We start from the raw sequence: 22,820 nt of genomic DNA, 5'->3' as shown, positions 1-22,820 counted from the left end.
TTCCATATGCATAATGTAAAATTATAAGACACCATGTATCTTGCGCTTATCTAACTGAATTTCCAGAACTTGCCCATAGTATGTGCTATAATGCCAATTTTTCCAAGTAGTGTATTGCTAATAAGTAAACTACAAGGTCAAACTCCAACAATAAGCTTAGTTCATAATATGTAGCTTATATTGACACTGTTTGTACTGTAAATGAGTAACCTGACCTCAGTGACAATGACGATAGATAGATAAAAGCTGCTCATTTAATGTGCATCACAAATGCTTTATTTGTATGTTGTCACAAGAAGCACAAAAGAAAGGGCTGGGGTGAAGAGTAGTGATTTCTTAACATGAACATTTTTATGTACTGACCTATAACATAATTACAAATATGGTCTGTAGGACAGGGTGATCCTTTTCTAGATGGCAAAACTGTTCATTTAGGCCCTATAGCTAAGAACTTGGTTCCATACTGTTACAGCCCTTTGGGCTACACTGCTCTGCAAGTGGCAATTAATGTCATTAACAACATTTGCATTTTTATCTAAGCTATTCAGTCAAAGTTGTGAAGGCCCATGTGTGCAGTCTCGGGATTAGTAAAGGATAGATATTGCAGACAGAGATAGTCTTCCCAGTCCAAGCTATGGTGATCCTGAAACAGCCCCCTCTCTGCAAGCTTGAGAACAAAAAGAGATCGCTTAAGTTGTAGATAATTAGAAAGCACAGCGCTTTCTATTTGGTTCTGCTGGATAAGCTGCTTTCGTGGACCCCAAAGCAAGGCCTGGAGGACACTTGACACATCCTTCATTTCTAGCCCAGGTTTCTTGGATGTTAGATGGGTGACTAGCCACAGCAAACCTTGAGTGTATGGAGAGTCTTGTGGTGCTTTCCACATCAATGACCCAATGTCTGTAAGATGCAAACAGTTCTTCAGCAAGTTCCCCAACTGGAACTCCAGGGAAGTTGTTACTTGAAAGACCTCATCCTCAAAATGGCTGCACAGCACCACACGAGGGGTCCCCCACTTCTTCCAAAGGTTCTGACACATCTCACCTTTCATTTTCTCCTTGTCTAGTTTCTCCTTGGGTATAAAGATCATCTCCTTCATATCCCTTCTGTTCTTGATCTCTGTTGGGTTTTCCCTACTTTCAACCAACCTGATACTAGGCCACACTAACATGACATTCTCTGGTTTCAGTTCCCTGTGAAGGACATTATAACATCCTAAATGCTTAAGTCCTAGTATCAACTGGAGGACAAGAAGACAAAGTCTCCTTTCATAAATCTCAGGATGAGTCCAGTGCAACATTTGTCCATCCTCAACAAAGTCCTCCAGTGTCCCCAATGGAAAGTCTCTTACAACAGTCACATGGACACCTTTCTTCAAAAGAGAGACAACTGTTTGCTGTTGGCAAACCTCTGTGCTGCCACCATCTGATGACTCTGGTGTTGTCTGAGCAGTCTCTGATTGTGAGGCATAACTTTGATCCGTAGTGTTGCATTGCAGGAAATGGGCTACACCTTGTTCGATGTTTGGATGCTGCATAAATGTAGAGCAATATGATATGGAATCCCCTCTGTGAACCTGTAAAAAACATTAAGGAGTCTGTCCTCAGTATACATGTTTTCTTTGATTCTGTTAGTTAAATAGGGTCTGTTACAAAGCCTTGTGAGCTGCCTCCAGAGGCAGCAATTTAAGGCATCACTGGCACGCATCCGACACGAAGGCTGTTCCAAAGTATATTAATTATGCTACATCCTAAGATTCCTAATTTTGGTCAAATTCTAAGGTACCAAAATGGCACATGGAAAAATTGAAGTATACCCTAGGCCTAGCCTATAGAACGCTATTTGAATTGTGCTTGGAGTTGCTACCTATGTACAGGGTTGGGGAGTAACGGAATACATGTAACAGGATTACGTATTTAAAATACAAAATATAAGTAACTGTATTCCACTACAGTTACAATTTAAATAATTGGTAATTAGAATACAGTTACATTCAAAAAGTATTTTGATTACTAAAGAGATTACTTTGCAATTTATTGTCATTTGTTTCATTTAATATTTAGTCCTTTCAGATGGAAAACATTTATACATATAAATGATGCGATCCAAAGTGCATTTGAACAGCGGTGAAACACTTTCTTATGATGTGTTACATTCATACAAGCAGACAGAGAAGTAAGTTTGAAGTAAGTTTGGAGCAGAAGAAATAGAAATAAACCTTGTGTAAATTGTCAGCTTTACGCTAAGATAAAATGCTCTTTCTAGCCATTTTACATGCACGTTACCAGACACGATCATATTTTTTTTATCAAGAAAATTCATGTTCTTTTTGTTCATCATAATTTCTTTTTTTCTTGTAAGACCTTTGATATTAGGGCAAAAGTCGTATTCTTGATAATAATTTTTGTATTGTTTTCCTGTAGAAATATCTAAAAATCCTTAAGATCAATTTGATTTATCTTGTTTTAGAAACAACACTGCATAAGATAAAGTCAAAACAAGTGAAAATATCTACCAATGCTGAAGAAGTAATCCAAAGTATTTAAAATACGTTACTGACCTTGAGTAATCTAGCGGAATACATTACAAATTACATTTTACAGCATGTAATTATTAGTGGAATACATTTAAAAAGTAACCCTCCCAACCCTGCCTATGAAGAGCATTTCAAATCAGTCTCTTATGAGACTCCATAGAAGGCAGTTGCCTATGTAGGCAGCGAGGCAGCTCACTTGTTTTTGGAACAGACCCATAGGCATGTTAGATTTGAATAGCGTTTAAGTCCTTTACCCTAAAAACTCTTGCATGTGCTTTAAAAACAATTGCTTTGTGACTAAAAAGCTCTTAAATCAATGTAGCACATGTCAAACTGCTGGTGCTGTTGCTTAACACCTGACTTATTGAAAGAAGTGTGGTATGAGGGTTTTGTACTGTGAGCTGGGGTTGCCTTATAAGAGTGTGCATACTGTTTGTGGTTCAGTGGCTCAGCCTGAGAAAGTGTTCATGGCCTACTTGAAGCTATGGATTGAAACCCCTATATTATTTCTTACATATACACAAACAATTGCACATTGCCACATTTAATAACTAGATTCATTGTGCAATGTATTTCGTCCAGTGTATCTATTATGTTAGTAGTACTAATGTTCTTACCTTTGCAGAAAACAGCTTTCCAGGAAGCTTTGGACAACGCACCAAGTAGAAAATATCCCTCTTAGACCACTGCTGCCCACACAATAAAAAATCATCAGGTTGAGTTGTCTTCAACATCTCTATATCCTGCTCTCTTAGGAAAATGTTCATTTCAATGTTCTGTAATGTGTTCCTCAGGAGCTGAAGATAACACCTTTGAATGCTCACGGAAACATGCTCAAGGCTTTGGAAGTTTCTGAAGAATCCATAAAGCTGTTCATCTGGCGTATCAAAGGTTAACTGGTACAAGGACTGAGCTTGATGTAGCTCTTCTTTATCCTCCTCTTTTAGCATCAGTGGGCCTTGGAATGGCGTTATCATGTAGAGGGGATTGTCATAGTTGCAGGTTCTTGTGTGATTATGGTAAGGTGGGTCTAGAGCATCTGTTGGGAGGGATAGGGTTCTCGTCAGAGTCTTTTTGGGTACCGGAGGAGGAATTTGGTCTGAGAAGAATCTCGCCTGGTGATGTTCTGAGCAAACAGTACATATGACAAACATTATTTTGCTCTTGCATGTACACATGCATACTAAGACTTGGTGCATCACTGCAAGAGAATGTCGTGTCATGGAACAATGAAATGAAATTCAGCGGGAACTGCCTTGGTTCCTATTGTGTCGTGAGACATTGACTCTGTGTGGTTATGCTGTCTGTCTAGTGGCTTCCCGTTTGGTGTCAGGTGCTACTTCCCTCAGTATATTATTTGTATAAAAGAAATAAAGTGTAAAATAACTAAAACAGAATGGGGAAAGCTGTGCATATGAAAGATTACAGGGTGCAGTTCTCACATTATTTAGATCCTCGTTGCTTGCTGTAAAAATTAACTTGCTGTGTCAATCTTTACAAATACACCCATAAAGTACTCACCATAGCATTGATGTATAGGACAGTGGGCCGCATTACAGTCAGTAGGTGTGGTTACCTCCGTAAATGGAGACAAAGTGGTCTGTGGTCCAGACAAGTGTAGATCCCCTACCTTCAGCTCTAGACTTTTGCTCTGAGTGGAGCTTGAGCTTGAAGAAGACTTGCTCCTAAACATGTGCACATACTAATTTTGAGAGATCAAGCAACACATAACACAAGAACATGATATTGGTTCAATACTCCTTTTACATTGCAAAGCGACCACAAATTTTCACGGTATGAGGTTTCCTGACAGACAGCTCACATGTGTCAAGATGCAACACTAGCAAGACTTACCTGCGCTGTTTGACGGGCAGTGCAGGTGGTGGTGTTCCTCCTGAGACTCCAAGGAGTGCGTAGTCTGGTGCCTGGTGCATTTTGGTTTAGCGTGTGACAGCGTGAGCCTTCGTGAATGTTTTTCACCCTCCTCCAACTGTCAGTTCCTGTAGTTTTCTTCCAATGAGTTAGCACACGTTATATTTCATACATTGCCTCAGCATATCTTACATCTGAGGTTGGCAGCAGAAAAGCTTAGTGTACTTTGGGCACATCTGTTTACTGTACCACACAACTTTGAAATAAGGAACAAGTTTTTGTAAGTTCTTATACCTCTTACTGTTATCTGATGACACGCTAATTTGCACTAGGCTCATGCAGTAAGTAGATTGATGCAAAACATGAATCTATAGGGTTAGTCTTACCAAGCTATTCTATTTCTGTTTATAGAAGAGAGACACTTTTTATTTTTGATATTTCTTATTATGTTGAGGACATGAAGGTCCCACTTGAATGTTTAACTGTCCAATCTAGCCCTTTGGGCTGATTTGGCACACCTTTTTGTGTGGCGCCCCTAAATGTTGTAGATATTGCATACCCTGTTTCTGCCCCCCTAAACAAAACAGGTTTGCTCTTATAAAGGTTCTTTGAAAGTTTTTTCCTGCCAGAAAGTTTTTTTTATGTCATTGTTCAGACACTAGAGGATGCTGTTGTCCCTTTATACACAATAAGCAACCAGATGGTAAGTTCAGAAATTGATTCAATGAAGATATGATTGAGTTCAGTATGACTGATTAATCATGGTTAACTGCAAAAAGTGCATTACTACAATGACACTGGTGACTGAGAACTTTTGGTCTTGCGTGATGCTGCTAATAGGTATCAGCGCAACATAAAAAAACAATTACTTAGTACATCTGTAGATACTCCCTGCGTTCAAAATCGCATACAGTCAGAGTATGTACTGTATTTGATGAAGCATGCACTTCTCAGCTGGTAAAACAGTTAGTTCTCTAGGCATGCATTTGAGTAGTATGAATAGATTCCAAACATACTTCATCTGGGGACATGGGTATTGACCCTGTGACCCCAAATTATAACATAATAACAACCAGTGTTGGGTAACCTTACTTTTAAAAGTAACTCGTTAAAATATTGTGTTACTCCTTAAAAAAGTAAATGAATTAATTAAACAGTTATTTTTAATGGAAAGTAAAGCATTACGTTACTTTTGCGTTATTTTTGCATTACTTTTTTCTCACAGCCACTTTCTCTTCTGCTATTCTATGCATTCCATACAAACAAGCCATGCATTGCATACAAGAGACATTACAGGTCATGCTAGCTACTGTACAATACTCATGTCAAAACAACACAGTAAACAAACAGATATTAGAAAGTAGTTCTTCACATCATATTTATAATAAAGAAGTTAGTATAATTAATAGTATAATAAGTTAGTGAATTGAGCGAGTATTTTACCCAGTGTATCATGTTGTGGCCAGTGGAAGACTAGTTTTATAATCCCTCTGCCTAAACACGTTTACTTGTTTTTTTAATGCAGTGTGTATTAACACATTAATCAATCATGTTTCACTCAACCGAATGTTGACTTCATATTACGCTAAAACATTACATTTTTTAGCGAGTTGATTGACAGGCGATGTCTGTAACTAATAGGTGATTGGCACTTTTACCGGAAAGGCGGAACTTCCTTTCTACAGCCATTGACTGTTGGGTGCTAGAGCTTCTTGGTTGGGCGTTCCAATTTCTCCCATTCATTTAAATAGAAGTGACTGGTCTCTGCTAAATAGTTTCTGGCCTCACACTCTATAGAACTACAATACCCATCATGCACTACGTCTCCTCTCGGAAGTTTGCATACTTTTACTCCTGATTTCTCGCAATACAGGGACAGTAGAGGTGTACAAAAGCAACGTGTTACTTTATTTAAAAAGTAACTCCCATGCTGAGTGACTCCAGCCAGGTCTCCTAAGCAACCAAATTGGCCCTGTTGCTAGGGAGGGTAGAGTCACATGGGGTAACCTCCTTGTGGTCGCTATAATGTGGTTCGCTCTCGGTGGGGCATGTGGTGAGTTGTACGTGGATGCCAAGGAGAATGGAGTGAAGCCTCCACACGCGCTATGTCTCCGCGGTAAGATGCGTGAATTGATAGTCTCAGACGCGGAAGCAACTGGGATTCATCCTCTGCCACCCGGATTGAGGCGAGTCACTACGCCACCACGAGGACTTAGAATGCATTGGGAATTGGGCATTCCAAATTGGGGAGAAAATCAAAGAAAAAAAAGTATGTTATGTCATAAGTAAGTTATGGTCTAAAATAATAAATATTGCGTTACTTTATTAGTTACTCAGAAAAGTAATCTGATTAAGTAACGCACGTTACTTTTATCATGTTACCACCAACACTGATAACAACATTCACAAAAATAATCTACATATTTATGCACAAGGAACTTTCTTGGTAGGCGTATATACCAATTACAGTTGAAATGAGCTGTCCGACTCGCGGTTTACTGCCATTCTTTTAAACCCAGCTTTTTGAAAGTGACTTCTCCTTACCTTCTGGGGGATTATGGGATTGTAAAGTGTACAGTTGATCTGCAGTTCAAATTTTGCAGGAAAAATTAGCCTAGGTCATCTGGCTATTTCTCACTTTCTGTTTTATGAATACTGAGGATTTGGACATACAACTCCATTGCCATACTGTGTTCGAATACTATATAGTAGGGAAGTATGGCTTTTCGGAGGCAGCAATCCTTTTTCACTTGAATGAAAAATGAGGCTGTTCGGGATAGACTTAAATTCTCTTCAGTGGCATCAACTGTATAAAGCTGTAAAAAAGCTCATAGATCACATCTCATTTTCCACAACTCGTGTTTTCTGGAGTTTTTTGTCAACTGAAATTTTTCAATATTTCGTCAGAGGAACGATCCAGAAATTATCGAAAATTAAAGATGGCACTACTGTCAATAGGTCCAATACTGTAAATTAGGTGAATAAGCTGACAACTGTGTTGATATCTTAGCCACAATAAGACAACAAACACAGCTGACTGAATGATAAAATAAAAAGAAATACACTTCTAAACACAATGAAAAGACAACCTCGCCAATGGATGCCAGCCCAAACTGTACCTACAAGACAAACACTACCATTTCTGATTTAGATAATTTATACATTTCAAAATGAATTCTATACAAATTACAGTATACATTAAGTACCCTAGTTTGTTGTTGTACAAAATATAATAGAATCCAAATCTGTGATTTGCATGTTTTAATGATTATCATCTCTCATAAGGGTTTTAACAAACTGAGCAAACACTATTATTTTTTTTATTTATTATTTCAATCATGTCAAGTGCAGATCAAAAGATGAATTGCCCAGTTCTAATTTAAGACATGAGTGCATAGAACAAGCCCGCTTTCAGTTGCTCATCAAAATAAAGAAAGAAAGGAGAGTGAGGAGGGGATAATAATAATAATGAAAGCACTGAAAAGTCTCTGAAGTGGACCATCATTAGGCTCAAATGCTGCTTACAAGAGACCTCTCACATGCAGTGCTTCTGAGAGCAACGGGTCTTCCTTACGCACAGATGCAGATTTACGTCAGAAGCCTTTCATAAAGTCAGTCAGCGCAAACTTCAATCTAGATAAAGTGGATGCTTAAGTTATGGACTCAATTGATCCGAACTGGAATCCCACTACACTGTATTCATAACAGACATTTGCATACACAATGCATACATAATGCGTACACATTCATAATCTACATGGGTGACATGAGTGTGGCTCGATCCAAGTTGTTTTAGTCTACCAGTAAAAAAATACTATCATTCTAGAAATTTACGTTTTTAGTTTTTTCATAACTATGACATCAATCGCTATGAAACAAAGGTGAAATTTCACATTTCGAAAGCTCTATTTTCTAAAAACACGTTGCATCAAAGATTTCAGCACATTTCAACCCACTAACCATATTTGTTAAACTGTGTATTTTAAACTTTACTTTATTAACCTTAACAGTTTTGCATTGTTTCATAAAGATACATACACCAATTAGCCACAACATTAAAACCACCTGCCAAATATTGTGTAGGTCCCCCTCGTACCACCAAAACAGCACCAACCCACATCTCAGAATAGTATTCTTCTCACCACAATTGTACAGAGCGGTTATCTGAGTTACTGTAGACTTTATCAGTTCGAACCAGTCTGGTCATTCTCTGTTGAACTCTCTCATCAACAAGGCATTTCCATCCACAGAACTGCCGCTCACTGGATGTTTATTGTTTTGGCACCATTCTGAGTAAATTCTAGAGACTGTTGTGCATGAAAATCCCAAGAGATCAACAGTTACAGAAATACTCAAACCAGCCCATTTGGCACCAACAATCATCCATGTGATTATCTAATCAGCCAATCATGTGGCAGCAGTGCAGTGCATAAAATCATGCAGATACGGGCTAGGAGCTCCTGTTAATGTTTCACATCAACCATCAGAATGGGGAAAAATGTGTTCTCAGTGATTTTGACCTTGGCATGATTGTTGGTGCCAGATGGGCTGGTTTGAGTATTTCTGTAAAACAAAAAACATCCAGTAAGCGGCAGTTCTGTGGATGGAAACACCTTGTTGATGAGAGAGGTGAAAAGAGAATGGCCGGACTGGTTCGAACTGACAAAGTCTACGATAACTCAGATAACCGCTCTGTACAATTGTGTTGAGAAGAATATCATCACTGAATGCTGTTCTGAGATGCGGGTTGGCACAGTTTTGGCGGTACGAGGGGGACCTACACAATATTAGGCATGTGGTTTTAATGTTGTGGCTGATTGGTGTATATAAATCTACAGCATTTGTGGCATAATATTGATTACTACAAAAAATTATTTTGACTCATCCCTCCTATCTTAAAAAAAGCAAAAATCTAAGTTACAGTAAGGCATTTACAATGGAACTGAATGGGGCAAATTTTTGGAGGGTTTAAACACTTCTGTTTTTAAACCCTTCTGTTAAAACTCATATATTATTTGAGCTGTAAATCTGGGTTTAGGGTTTGGTTACATTGCATTGTCATGGCAACGAAGTTGTAAAATTGGCTCTAACTTTGCACAGAAAAGGCTAGTAAGTGATTTTATCACTCTTAAATCATGTTAACATGCATCTTGTGGCTATACTTTTGAAACAGTGATTTTTTTTTTACATTTACAGATTGGCCCCATTTTCTTCCTTTGTAAGTGTCTCACTGTAACGCAGATTTTTGCTTTTTAAAGAAAAGGAGGGACGAGTCAAAATTTTTATGGTAATCAATGTTATGCCACAAATGCTGCCGATTGAGCTTAACTTGTACCGAACCGGGAATATTTCTTTAACTATGGACATGTTCCTTTAAGTTTGACAACACAAAAGTGTCCAAAAAGGCCTAATTTTTGCCAGAAATTTGAACACTATATCTATTGTTTTATACTTTTAAAAAAAATCGAACAAACTAGTTTATGTAAAATGATTTGCTTGAAAAGTGTGCTTATGCAATTTTTCTTTCAAATAAATGCCATTCGGTTTGATATTTTGTTAACTAACAATGCAATGCCATTCATCCATTTTTAAATGTGGCTTAAATGTCCAAATACTTTTTGGGGCCATTGTATGTCAGAAAGCAGAGGCTTTTACAAGCATTTGTATGTTCAAAATACTTTATTTTTCCTTTGTAAAATTATAGATAACATCTACAACTATTGATCTGAATATCTAAACATGAATAAAGATTATACAGAATGCATAAAACAAAACATCCAGCTTTCATTGTTGGTTTCATTTATTGAGCATCACTGCTCTGTGAAAGTTCATTTGAAGGTTTAAATTGAAATTGAAAGAGTTTCTTTCTGGCTTTTCAGATGTTTGCGTAGAATTCCCCAAAGGCTTCGCTTGCTTTTGCTGACTGGTGCATGGTTTACTGGAGTGGAATAAGAGTCTTTCCTTTGAGCCAGTTGTCTTTGGAGCTCGATTTCTGTAACACTGTGGCTTCTACAGAAGCGATGACTGGCAGGAGACTGGTGTGGAGGGGTACTGGCATGTGGCATTGTTCTGACAGGCATGCTTCTTTTCATTTCCAACTTAGGATGTCTGGTGGAGATAACCTCTTCATCATGGCCCCAACGCCTATGTCCAGTCTGGAAGAATAGTGCTTCTTCGTTGGCCATTTGTGGGCTCTTGCTCAACATTACGAAGCCATATGGGGTAGTGACTTTGGGGAGGTGAGGTAGGGAGAGAGCTGCTCTGCTGGCTGGGTCGGAGCAATGTTCAGCCTCCATAAGAGGACAAGAGAAAGAACAATCGCTCTGATTGGGCACCCGTCTGCCCGAGAAGTCTCCAAGGACTCTTCTTCCAGTACAAGGAGATGACCCAAACCCTGAGGATGACGATGGCGCTGACGCAGAAAGCGAGGACATTTGCTGGGCATGGTATGATTCGGTAATGTCATCAACGCCTCCCCAGTCCTCCTCTTCTTCACCTTGTCGTTCTGTATCATTGGATCTGTACCTGTAGCCATCCTCCAGGGCAAGTTTTGGGATGGTGAACTGTGGGATGCTGTCAGGCGTCACGACGATGCTGCGTATACTGTCTTTACTACCGCGACATTCTGACCCCAAAGAACTCCCGAAGGAGCACGCGCTCGCGGTTGCCCACATGAGCGCGCGTATGCCCGCCGAGCTGTGCCTGCGCGCGAACGGGAAACCCACGCTTTCTAACTCGCTGTCAGCGCTCGCTCCCGTGCAGTTTCCAGCGCTGATGGTGCGCGTCACCGTCATGTTTTTGTGCGTTGCTTCCATGCTGTGCTCTTTCACACTTGTTTTGCAAAATACTATGTGTTTATCACCTGTTTGTGGAAATTTGTTACTGAAAGTGCAGCACCCGACTCATTTTATAGTCCATCTCTTCCTGCCACTTCAAACCTGCCCACTCCATTTGTTTTCGTCGTGCGTATAAGTGATGATGGAGCCGTGAGCGGAAACATGCCCAAATATGGATCTCCCCGTGTCTCGCCTGCGTGACTGACGTAGATGACAGAGACGAAACTCTTGCAAAATAATGCTTGTAATCATATTTCCGCCAATTAAACACCATCACTACATTAATTGTTAATACAATAAAACTCTGACAACTTAAAAATAAAGAAATAAAGAAAATGACAGAAATATTCTGAAATATTCTACACTCTTTGAAGGACATATCCCATATGAATGTATCACCTAGAAGTCTGTTTGATGTGTTTACATCCATAAGACGTATTTTTAACGTTGTTTGCTCATCTGCAATACGTCTATAAGACACATGTTAATAAGTATGTTTCAAATGTCAATGAGACATTCAGAAGATGTATTTGAGATGTTTATGTTTTAGAATGTTTGTAAATCTGATCTTTTTAAGATGTTTAGCAGATGTTAATTAGATTGTGATGCTTTCCAGGTGAAAAGATCTAAAACAGACATCTCAGAGATGTACGTGTGCTTATGCCTACCATGGTGCCTTTTTGTAATGCCTTGCCTCATAAATTTGTGTAACCTGTTGCAAACAGTTTATCTCCTATGCATCACAGAATACATATGCCCCTTTCTCCCAAACATCATGAAGATATTTCCAATCCTCATTGTTGCTTTTATTAGGAACACTAATAAAGTACCCAACGTGGTCTTCTGCTGTTGTGGCCCATCCGCCTCAAGGTTCGACATGTTGTGAATTCTGAGATGCTATTCTGCTCACTACAATTGACCTTTTTCACACTCCAGATTTTGGAATGTGGAAGTAAACGTTTGCAGGGTAAACTTCAACATCGGTGAATGGGAGACCACAGCAAATATGATTTTCACTTACCCATTTGCTCCAAGAGCAAAAAAAAAAACAAACAAAAAAACCCACTATTACATTTGAATGACTATCCAGAAAAAAATTAATAAATAAATAAAAATAGAACACGGTGGATTAAGCAAGTCAGATGGGAGAAGATGCCAAATTTACTGTCACTCTCTCAGCAGCTGTAATAGAAACCCCCTCGCAGCTGTGGTAACTAATTTTTTAAAACAAATTACAGGGTAATATAACACAAAGCATAATGTTATAAACTCACACTCAATATTTAAAAAAATTATCATCTAAAAAAGTTTGCTAGATTTATGCTGCTAAATAAGGCGGAAATGCGTCATCACAGTCTGTGAAAAAGGTCTATTGTACAGAGTGTTTATTTGAGTTACCGTAGCCTTTCTGTCAGCTTGAACCAGTCTGGCCATTCTCTGTTGACCTCTCTCATCAACAAGGCATTTCTGTCTGCAGAACTGCCACTCATTGGATGTTTTTTGTTTCTGGCACCATTCTGACTCTAGAGACTGTTGTGCGTGAAAATCCCAGGAGATTAGCAGTTACAGAAATACTCAAACCAACCCGTCTGGCACAAACAATCATGACATGGTTGAAATCACTGAGATACATTTTTTCCCCATTCTGATGGTTGATGTGAACATTAACTGAAGCTCCTGACCCGTATCTGCATGATTTTATGCATTGCACTGTTGCCACGCAGTTGACTCATTAGATAATCACATGAATAAATAGGTGTACAGGTATTACTAATAAAGTGCTCAATGAGCATATATTGTGCATTATTGTATAATTCAGCATTTCACTTGTGAAAAAGTATACTGTGGCGGTACTGTACAGATGGGACTGTACGTGTCAGTTGATAATACCTTGGTACTTTGATATACTGTATGCTTGCCTTTAAATGATTACCATATGTAAATGGTATTTATGGTAGGTTAAATGGCAAATACTCTGCATACATTTTTTCTGAGATGATATTTCCACTCATTGTTTTAAATATGCAACATAGTGAGGTCATATAACAACAACATAGCCTTGCAAATTGCGCAGGGTACATTTTCCTTAAGGTGTGCTTTTAGCCCTGTTGTACTGTACAATGGAAATTTGTTTTTTTATGGTCACAAAGTATATCAAGATTGAAAAAACGTAATTTATTTTTATCGAATAATGACGCAAGGTTGTTTTGATTAAAATGCATTTAAAAAAGTAAAAGGCCCCCAGAGGGGTTATAGTGATATAAATTTAGGGACAATAGTTACAGTGCAAAATTTGTCAACTTATGCAAATAATTTTGAGACAGCAGGTTGCTTTTTAGAGTAACAAATTTAGATAATACTTATTCATTTCAAGTATTCTATGAACAAATTATTCTCATTGTGATGTGATCAGCCAATGTGAGCCAACTTTGAAAATTTTTCATAACAAATCTATTTGCCCTACTTAAGAAAAACAATGTGTTTTATGTGGGCCTTTAGCCCCCGCAACAGGGGGGACTTTTTACCCCAAATACTATTATTCACGTTCTAAAAACTTGAACAAAACTGAAAATTAAAAATAGGTATTTTGTCTCAACATAAATATGATAATTTCAGGGATTCTCATTAGCTACATAAATGTGCAACATTTTAAAAATGATTCTATGAAATCAAATTACCTTAAAATCAAACTTTAGACATTGCACACAGTGATTTCATAGATCAGGAATATTTTGCAGTGTATAGTGACAAACAGGTGTTAAAGAAAGTAGCCTACTAATGTGGTAGTTTTTTTTTTTTTTTTTTTTGGTGTTTAGTGTTTTGTGAAAAAAGATTCTCAAAAGTGCTTTTCCTTTAGCTCCGTTGTACCCTACTGTTTCTCATTCTTTAAAACAATAGTACGTTAAGTAGTACACTACGGAGCCCCTAAAGGGCCAAGGTGGTGGAGAAAAATTAGTGGCGTGGGAAAAAAATAAGCAAATGCTTTTGTGTTCTCTCGCAAAACATTGCGTTCCTCCGACAAACTTTGCGTGCACTCGCAAAACTTCTGAGTTCCCCCTATGTATTCTCTCGCAAAACTTGTGCTCTCCTATATGCATTCCCGCTCCTGAATGCTGTGCAGGCTATTGCATTTGAGAGATAAATTGAGATGACAGGTGCTGGTGCCTACTTTTTGTGGAAAACTGTATCTTGTAAACATGTAAAGAGTGAGAAGATACAGTGACTCCTTTCTGTATTGCATAATTACATCATACATAAATCTGATATATGGCATATGCAAAAAAATAAATTAATAATAATAAAATATATATATATATATATATATATATATATATATATATATATATATATATATATATATATATATATATATATATATATATATATATATATATATATAAAAAATATATATATATATGTACAAAAAATGCTACAAAACTGAACGTTTTTATATTTGTAGCATGTTTTCCCAAACTACAGGCCTAATGGAATTTGAATATCATATGCTCAAATATCAACTATTGCTTTATATGTAAGTTTATGTGGCCATTTATCATGTGCCAGCAGATGGGGACAACTGTGTTATGAGTGAGTCAGTAGTTCAACACTGACAGTACCAAACCGCATAAATGATGCCTCCACAGGGCACTCCGAAGGGAGAGCAATCATGGTGGCTAAACTAAAGGGTTGTTCCAAACACAAATACGAATGATTTAAAAGTGAGTTCTGAATTGCAGTTATTTTAAAGCCCAAAACCTTCAGTCACCACACATAATGAAGCATTTATTGCTTTATTAATGAAGAGGAAAACACCATCACAACAACAACAAAAACAATAATAATATGTGATTCAAACATGTGCCACAGCGTTCCATTTCAATCACACCACTTGCATTTAATATAATTTTAACTGTGTTGTCTTTATTTTCACACATTCATAAATTGAAGATTATGATTTGTGCATTGCCTAAGTATTGTCTTTTGGGCTTCACTCTTTCATTGCACTGGCTTTCTCTACTTGTTGAACTCAAAAACTGGAATAATGCTGGAATACACATAGGAGAACTAGCAGAAGACTGTCATTATGATGCACGTTTTGCGAGAAAATGCAAAATAATTTGCGAGAGAACACAGAAGTTTTGCGAGAGAATGCAGAATAATTAGCAAGAGAACGTAAAAGTTTTGCGAGAGCACGCAAAAATTATCGGGGGAATGCAAAGTTTTGTGAGTGAACGCAAAAGCATCCGCTTATTTTTTTCCCCCACCCAACTAAATTTTTTCCCCACTGCCTTGACCCTTTAGGGCCTCAGTAGTCCGCTACTATTCCATTTTGGAAATAGCGACTGTGTCTCGTTTGGAAGGCTGCATCCTCCGGAGGTCGCATTTGTTGGCCGCATACGTCATCGAGGCTGTCTCTTTTCATAAATTCGAGTAGGACACTTCGAATGCAGCCTTCGAATGCGACCTTCTTTCACGGGAATTCAGAGGATGCATGAGGTGTATCCTTCATGGGCGCTCACAACCCACAATTCTTTGCTTCAACGGAAATGTCTAAAAAAATGATGCCAATTTGCTCGTAAGTATAATGTTCAAACGCAAGAAATGTTCATTCCCAAGTTGAAGTACCTCAGTAGATGGGTGCAGAGTATATAATATCTATAATTATATTAATATATAATTAAAATAAAGTATTAGACTAAAAGTACGCCTGTAAAATCTATTTTCTTTTCTCTTTACATCATTATAACTCTCATACATTCTCATCCAGAGGGACTTTGTTCCCTTCTCACTCAAAGCGCTTGCGCTTGTTAAAGAGTGGCGTGCTGTCATAGCAACCATGTTACGTCCGTTTCCGTTTGTCCTACCAAGGTCATCTCGTTTAAACGAGGCTTGTTTAGAGGAGGACACTCGGTATACTGCAGCCTTCAAAGGACGCGTCCTACCTAGCATGCAGCCTTCCAAACGAGACACAGCCACAGCCAGTCAGACCGTTGCCACCCTCGTCACGCAGCCACGCGCAGAAGCTCTCGTTGATTGGAGGAGCGCACGTTTTGTAATTAACGCGCGCAAGTGCTGATTGCACGCAGTACGTAAATTGGCATTGAAGTGGTTTAAGACTATCGGTGCCTTTAATCCAGAGAGCGCGTCGACATGACGAACCAATGCTATTTCACCGTTGAGTCTGAGAACGTTGAGGGCCAAGAGGCAAGTTTATTCGATTACATTTCCCTCACTCAGGCAAAAGAGGCCATTCACCTTCATTTTATACACATGAAGCCTTCGGGCAGACAAATTAATTTACGTGGAGCGAGTTTTATAGACTTGATTTGTTCTTCTCAACAGAAAAAAGTTGTGGCGAAGAGAAGTGGAGTCATTTCATCCATCCTTTGTCGAATTTCACAGTTTTGGCCAGTCAGTTTTACTGTGAGTAACTTTAAATAACAAGTCTAATGCACTGTGGCCGGCGAGTAGTAGCCTAATTATGATTAGCTGCCTGTTTTGTAAACAATAAGCCTGAAAATACTTAAAAATATTGCTCAGTAGTTCAAAAATCAATCAACACACCCCTTACCTGTAGTGGGTAAGCATATCCTTGTTGTAAGTTGTAAGATGGTGTTGTAAGTGCAATTGTGGTCTGTTACTGTCACACTATACTATACTCTACATTATTGTTTCAAGTAGACTAGCTTAACCAGTGTAGCATGAAAGTGCCTTATACTGATAGCCAGCTTTAAGTGGTCATTTTGTGTTTCCCTCCCCAAAAATTATGTATTAAACTGAATCATTTAAATGTTATGTTTGATTTTATATACACTTGTTAATCCCTTTCCAGATACGAGCTTTCCGTGGCTTATGGTGGCTGTTTGGGTTCTCCACGCCAGTTAAGGCCGTCTCGCTACCCACTGAGGAGAAAGGTTCCTCTAAAGAAAGACATTGCAGAACAGTTCGGAAGCGTCTCCACAGGGCCACACGCCTGTTGTTGGCCATCCTGCCCCGACGCATCCAGGGCGCTTTAGGTTATCCAGTCTGCACCAGTATTGGCTCTGCTGTGTCCCCAGGTAGATTTAAACTAGGACTGTGCAAAACTACCAATTTTCATAATTGATTGTAGGTCAGTTGTTTGAACGACTAGTCCAGTAGTCGGTGTTAAAGATGATGATGATGATGATAATGTATAATATAGGCTCTGGTATGGTCACGTGACCCCGATCAGCTGTGTTTCAGAGGATATATGGACACTATGTGCAGCACTTCAACATGGTGACTTGTGTTTAGTCGACAAATAAGTAGGCTAAATAACTAAAACATCTTATTGCACAAAACTATCAAAGAAATAAGAGGCTCCAATATGGAGCAGCACAAAACCATTTATGCGCGAACTGAGCGCAGAATGCGACCCTCGCAAGCCGCAAGATAATATTGCGGGTACATATCTGGTTCACGACATCAAGCAATTCAAACCTTTTTACTGCAACTATTTAAGCAGTGTCCGACAGAATCCGCAAAAGACTTAATCTCTCCACATCACCTCACAAATATGGGAGCATTACTCGCAGCAGAGGATTTTGAGTTAGACCGTGATCGTCTTGAAATGTATTGTTGATGCGGCGCTTTGGCTGTAACAACAGTGCATAGAAATACTAAACCTAAAGCATTAAAGGGACTAAACTTCTTGCAGAGGGTTTTACTGTGCTGACTATTATTCACTGTTAAGCACAGCACATGCAAAAACGCTCTAAGAAGTTGTCTCAATTAATTTGAAGTGCATCTCCAATTAAAACCACCACCATTAAAAATTGTTAGTAGTCGAGCCCACTTATTGACTAGTTAGTTAGACAACTAGTTGATTAGTTGACCACTCTGGCACATCCCTAGTGATTTAAATTAAACCACTTCCCTCAATTATATTTTGCAGTCTGTATTGCATCAAATGTGATTACCTCAAGCAAGTATACAGAAGTTGTTTGTTCTACTTTTAGAAGTGCGTTGTTCCCCTACCAAGCCCTGTGGCAAAGGCAGTAAAAGAAAACAGGATGACCTGGATGAGGAAGACGAGGCAGAGCAGCAGTCCTGGGTGGAGGCGTTCACTCAGGAGCTGGCTGAGGAGGACCATGCAGTTGATCCGGATTATGAGGTTTGCTTTACCTCACCCAAAGTCTCCGACATTCACGTATGATAGTCATTTCTCATAATGAAGTGTCATATTGCTTGCAACAGGTTTTATTCATTGAGGGAGAAGCTACCAAAGGTTTGCTTCTAAACTTCAGAATGACAGTACTGTGTGTGTGTGATTTGAGCAGAATGAATTCCATGAAATTTATGATTTAATATTCACTCAGTATTTATTTTTATATATTTATTATTAGTAGGTGTTTATATAATGTTTTTATAGTTATTATGATAACTTACAACCATAATTCAGCAAATAGGAAGTAGAAATTCATAGATGTGTTTTTAAATGTGTATGTTTTGCATGTGCAGAAATAAATGACACATGTAAACATTTACTCAAACATTTACTGTAATTACAAAAACTCTTTGTGATATATTTGCAAGGATGCAAACTACTCACCTTTTTGGCCAAAGTTGCCTTTTTTTTTTTTTTTTTTTTTTTTTATTTTTTTTTTTTTTAAAGCTAATTTGCCCAATTTGTTTGGTAAAATTTTCCGTTATTAAAATCACATGAATTGGCTACTTGAATCTTAACCTCTTCAACTCTGCAGACCTGCCGGTGCAAAAAAAGTTTACGCTTAAAATGTTGTAGTCTCAGAATACATAAGTCAGCAATATGAGTTATCGTCAGAAAGCTTAGAATAACCATCACTTCTGCATGTATGGTACATAAAGTAAAAAAATAAGGCATGACCTGATGCAATGTCACATTTCCATCCAAAGTTGCTTTAATTTTTGGCTGAGATCTTGTATTGATGACGGGAGAGTCAAATCACTATGTAAAGTCTTCTCCAGCACATCCCAAAGACTTTCAATGGGGTTAAGGTCAGGACTCTGTGGTGGCCAATTCATGTGTGAAAATTATTCCTCATGCACCCTGAACCACTCTTTCACAATTTGAGCCCGATGAATCTTGGCATTGTCCTCCTGGAATATGCCCGTGTCATCAGGGAAGACAAAATTAATTGATGGGATAACCTGGTCATTCAGTACATTCAGGTAGTCAGCTGACTTCATTTTATTGCTGCATAATGTTGCTGAGTCTAGACCTGACCAATTGAAAAAAAACCCAGATCATAACACTGCCTCCAGAGGCTTGTACAGTGAGCACTATGCATGATGGGTGCATCTCTTCATGCACTTCCCTTCTTACCCTGACGCACCCATCACTTTGGAATAGGGTAAATCTTGGCTCATCAGACCACATGACCTTTTTCAATTACTCCACAGTCCAATCTTTATGCTCCCTAGCAAATTGTAGTTTTTTTTTTTTTTTTTTTTTTTTAGATTAGCCTCCCTAACAAGTGGCTTTCTTGTGGCCGCACAGCTGTTTAGTCCCAATCCTGTATGTTCGCGTCACATTGTTCGTGTGGAAATGTTCTTACTTTCACTATTAAACATAGCTGTGAGTTCTACTGTCTGTGGGTTCACCACTATCCTTCCAGTATCCTTTTAATAATGCGTTGGACAGTTCTTAACCCAATTCCAGTGATTTCAGCAATCTCCTTAGTAGTTTTCTTTGATTGAAGGCCAATAATTTGCCCCTTCTGAAACACTGTAACATATTTTCAATGACCACAGGACATGTCTTCTGACATTGGTTGTTTAAGAAATGAAGCTACACTGCATCAGTTAGGGTTAAAAGAATTGTTGCCAGCTGAAACACATTAATCACTGCAATAATGATCCAATCATAGGCTCTTAAGTATCTGCTTATTTAAATCAAAGCGTTGACTTTTACAGGCAGTGTAAAAGTCTTTCAAATAGCACTTAAATAGACATCATATATCAAATGAAAGCTCACATTCTTGGGAATAGAATATGAACAGTTTGAGATTTTCAGAAGAATCAAAGTGAAATATGACTTCTATAAGACATCAAATGCAAACGTCTCTTATGCACCGATCACTGCAGCTGAAAATAGTTAAACTTTATATCTGCTTCTACCTATTTTTACTCATCTGTGAGCTTGCTTGTGTGAATAGTTCAATGTTATATCTTAGATGTCCAAAACAAAATACGCAGTCCAACAGAAAAAGCATGCCAAACAAGTCATCAGAAAAATGTTTTGTGATATGTTATATTGTCGCAAAGGGGAGGATCTTGGCTTTCTATTGCGATTGAGCTTCTAGTCCACTCAGAGGCCAATATATTGGAATAAACAATGGGGGTGATGCATGAACTGAAAATTAGACTGAATGTCTATAGTCGAGAACATCTGTGTGGGCTAAAATGCATTGGAGTGCCACGTACATTTCAGATCGGCATTTTGTGATGGAAGGTGATAGAGAAATCTGTTCTTGTACTTGCTGCAATCTAGTGGAATAAAATAAGACTTTTTGGAGGGAGATGGTGTGAACAGAACCAGAATTACATGCTTAAAGTTAGGACAACAAAATTAATAAAATCTATTCATCATAAGATTGTTAACATACAATATTATTGTCTTTTTTTTTGGGGGGGGGGGGGCTTCTGAAAAAATGAGACCTATTTTTGGCAATTAGTACACAGTATGTGTAAATGGTTGGCTTTTAAATTTGAGTGTGTAAAATTGCAGATGGCAGCCCAAAAATGCACCAGAATTGAAGAGGTTAAACACTTAAAGCTTTAAATGCACCAAACAAATAAACTAAAAATACAACCCTGGAACACCTTTTTCATCCTTCATGAATTTGCATCCCTGTATTTCTGACTTGTACATTAATAATTGTTCTATATATAGAAGTAGCAGGCACTTAAAATAAAGTTTAGGACAAAATCAGTATAGATTTCTCACTACGCCTTCACAGTTTTGAATGGCGAACATCACATCCTTTGAAATATTTCAACGCAGCCGGAGCTCAATGTTGCATCTGGAGATGGTCGGAACCCCACGCAACCCCCGTGCAACACTCCATTGGAAATAAATGACTTCCGGTTTATTGTTTGTAGGATGAAGTAAAAAGGCGGCTTTAATCTTTTGGTACAGGAGTCAAGTATCTTGTTTTGTAACACTTTTCTATTTGTGGCAAGTTGGTTTCATTAACCATGTTCCAGGACAATTAATTTAGTGTCTTTTAGAAATGTAGTATTACTAGGGATTTCCTAGAGAAAAGTTGACAAATGACCAGAGTTTCACAGGAAAAAGCTGCTTGAGAGGCTCCCTTGTATCTTAATACTAAGTGTTGCAATATTCTGAGTAAATATTTCTTTTTGTAGGGGACTTGTGGTGTTCCAGTCTCTAAAGCCATCTTTACACTGCAAAGGTGGCACAGAAGCTGCATCTGAAGTGGCATTTAGGCAATTACAATGGCATAATGTTATGCCATTTTTGATGTTTTTAAATATACAATTATTAAATGAATGAAAATATGAAGTATACTTTTAAATATGAAACAACATTTTATAGTGTGTGCTCTTACGACAACACTTGATTCCAAGAGCTGAGGTGAGTCAGAGCATGCATAATTTAGTCTGGATTTTATATTCGGCATTGCGTCTCTACACAGAATTGAGCAGGCACAGAGCAGCCTTAACTTGGCTGTGTAAAAATGCCTTAAATTTGAGTCCAAGTTATTTCTCAAGTCCATTACAAATACATGTCCAAATCTAGTAGAAGAGCCTCTGTTTCTGAGACTAGTGCGAATGACATTTTATTGCCACTTTATTTTGGGTCAGTTAGTTGCAGTGAGCCCAAGTGTGAACCGTTCCTGTGCTGTTATTAGTGTAAATTTTAGAGATGGAGTGCCAATTTTCTCCTGCAGCCCAGCGCGGTTGAGACAGACAGTGAAGAATATCGGTCACACAATGACACAGAGAGCGACTTGGAAATCGAGAAGGGTGTTGTGGTGATCAAAGACCTGGAGACGGTACAATATTTATTTTTTATTTTTTTTTTCTCTTTGCTCTTGATAAATAATCTTCAGCTGTATATTACAAGTCATGCATGTTTCTATTGCAGGTAGGTACTCCAGAGGCCTAATGATGACTCCCATAATGTACTAATGCTGGTATGCAATCAAGAATATGGCATTTGTTGCAGAATGTGTTTTCATTCTCTGGCATTGTCTTTTCCTGGCAGACTTTTTGGTTTCATTCCAGTGCTTCCCAAATTGCTTGTTCTGTTTTCAGTTTTTTTTTTTTTTTGTATGTTTCCATGTTAAACTGCCAAATAAAACTAGTGTTTGTAGTACAACTGGTTTGGTTTATTGAAACTGTCCTGTGCCCAGTTTGGCCAGTAGATGGCAGATCCTCACAATTTTTGATTGCAAGGTGGACAGTGTTGCACATCAACTTCTATTAAATATTTTATTGAAATTTTTAAATGGTGCTGTGTGAACATTGGCATCTGTTAAGCTCTTAATTATTTGTGCTATTCACTATGACTGTTTGGGCTGTTTCATATGAAATTGCTGCTTAGAAAC

The 22,820-nt window shown here is 38.2% G+C and overlaps 2 protein-coding genes across 2 annotated transcripts; one reads left to right on the top strand and one right to left on the bottom strand.

The window, feature by feature from the left end:
* Positions 1-265: 265 nt before the first annotated feature.
* On the bottom strand, positions 266-4,602 carry LOC127437920 (inactive tyrosine-protein kinase PRAG1-like). Its single transcript, XM_051693087.1, has 4 exons — positions 4,391-4,602; positions 4,058-4,221; positions 3,154-3,662; positions 266-1,576 (listed from the first exon to the last, which is right to left on the bottom strand). Exons 1-4 carry the CDS (start codon positions 4,468-4,470, stop codon positions 545-547), a joined length of 1,785 nt encoding a protein of 594 aa, XP_051549047.1. The 5' UTR covers positions 4,471-4,602; the 3' UTR covers positions 266-544.
* Positions 4,603-16,395: 11,793 nt separating this feature from the next.
* On the top strand, positions 16,396-22,559 carry org (oogenesis-related gene). Its single transcript, XM_051693361.1, has 6 exons — positions 16,396-16,449; positions 16,588-16,668; positions 17,078-17,303; positions 18,225-18,379; positions 22,161-22,265; positions 22,358-22,559. The coding sequence occupies exons 1-6, from the start codon at positions 16,396-16,398 to the stop codon at positions 22,376-22,378; spliced, it is 642 nt and encodes a 213-aa protein (XP_051549321.1). The 3' UTR covers positions 22,379-22,559.
* The last annotated feature ends 261 nt before the right edge of the window (positions 22,560-22,820 follow it).

Source organism: Myxocyprinus asiaticus, chromosome 49 (genome assembly GCF_019703515.2).
Source record: "Myxocyprinus asiaticus isolate MX2 ecotype Aquarium Trade chromosome 49, UBuf_Myxa_2, whole genome shotgun sequence".
Classification (NCBI taxonomy): domain Eukaryota; kingdom Metazoa; phylum Chordata; class Actinopteri; order Cypriniformes; family Catostomidae; genus Myxocyprinus; species Myxocyprinus asiaticus.
Note: the sequence above shows the minus strand (reverse complement) of the source record. Positions and strands in the feature narration are given on the sequence as shown.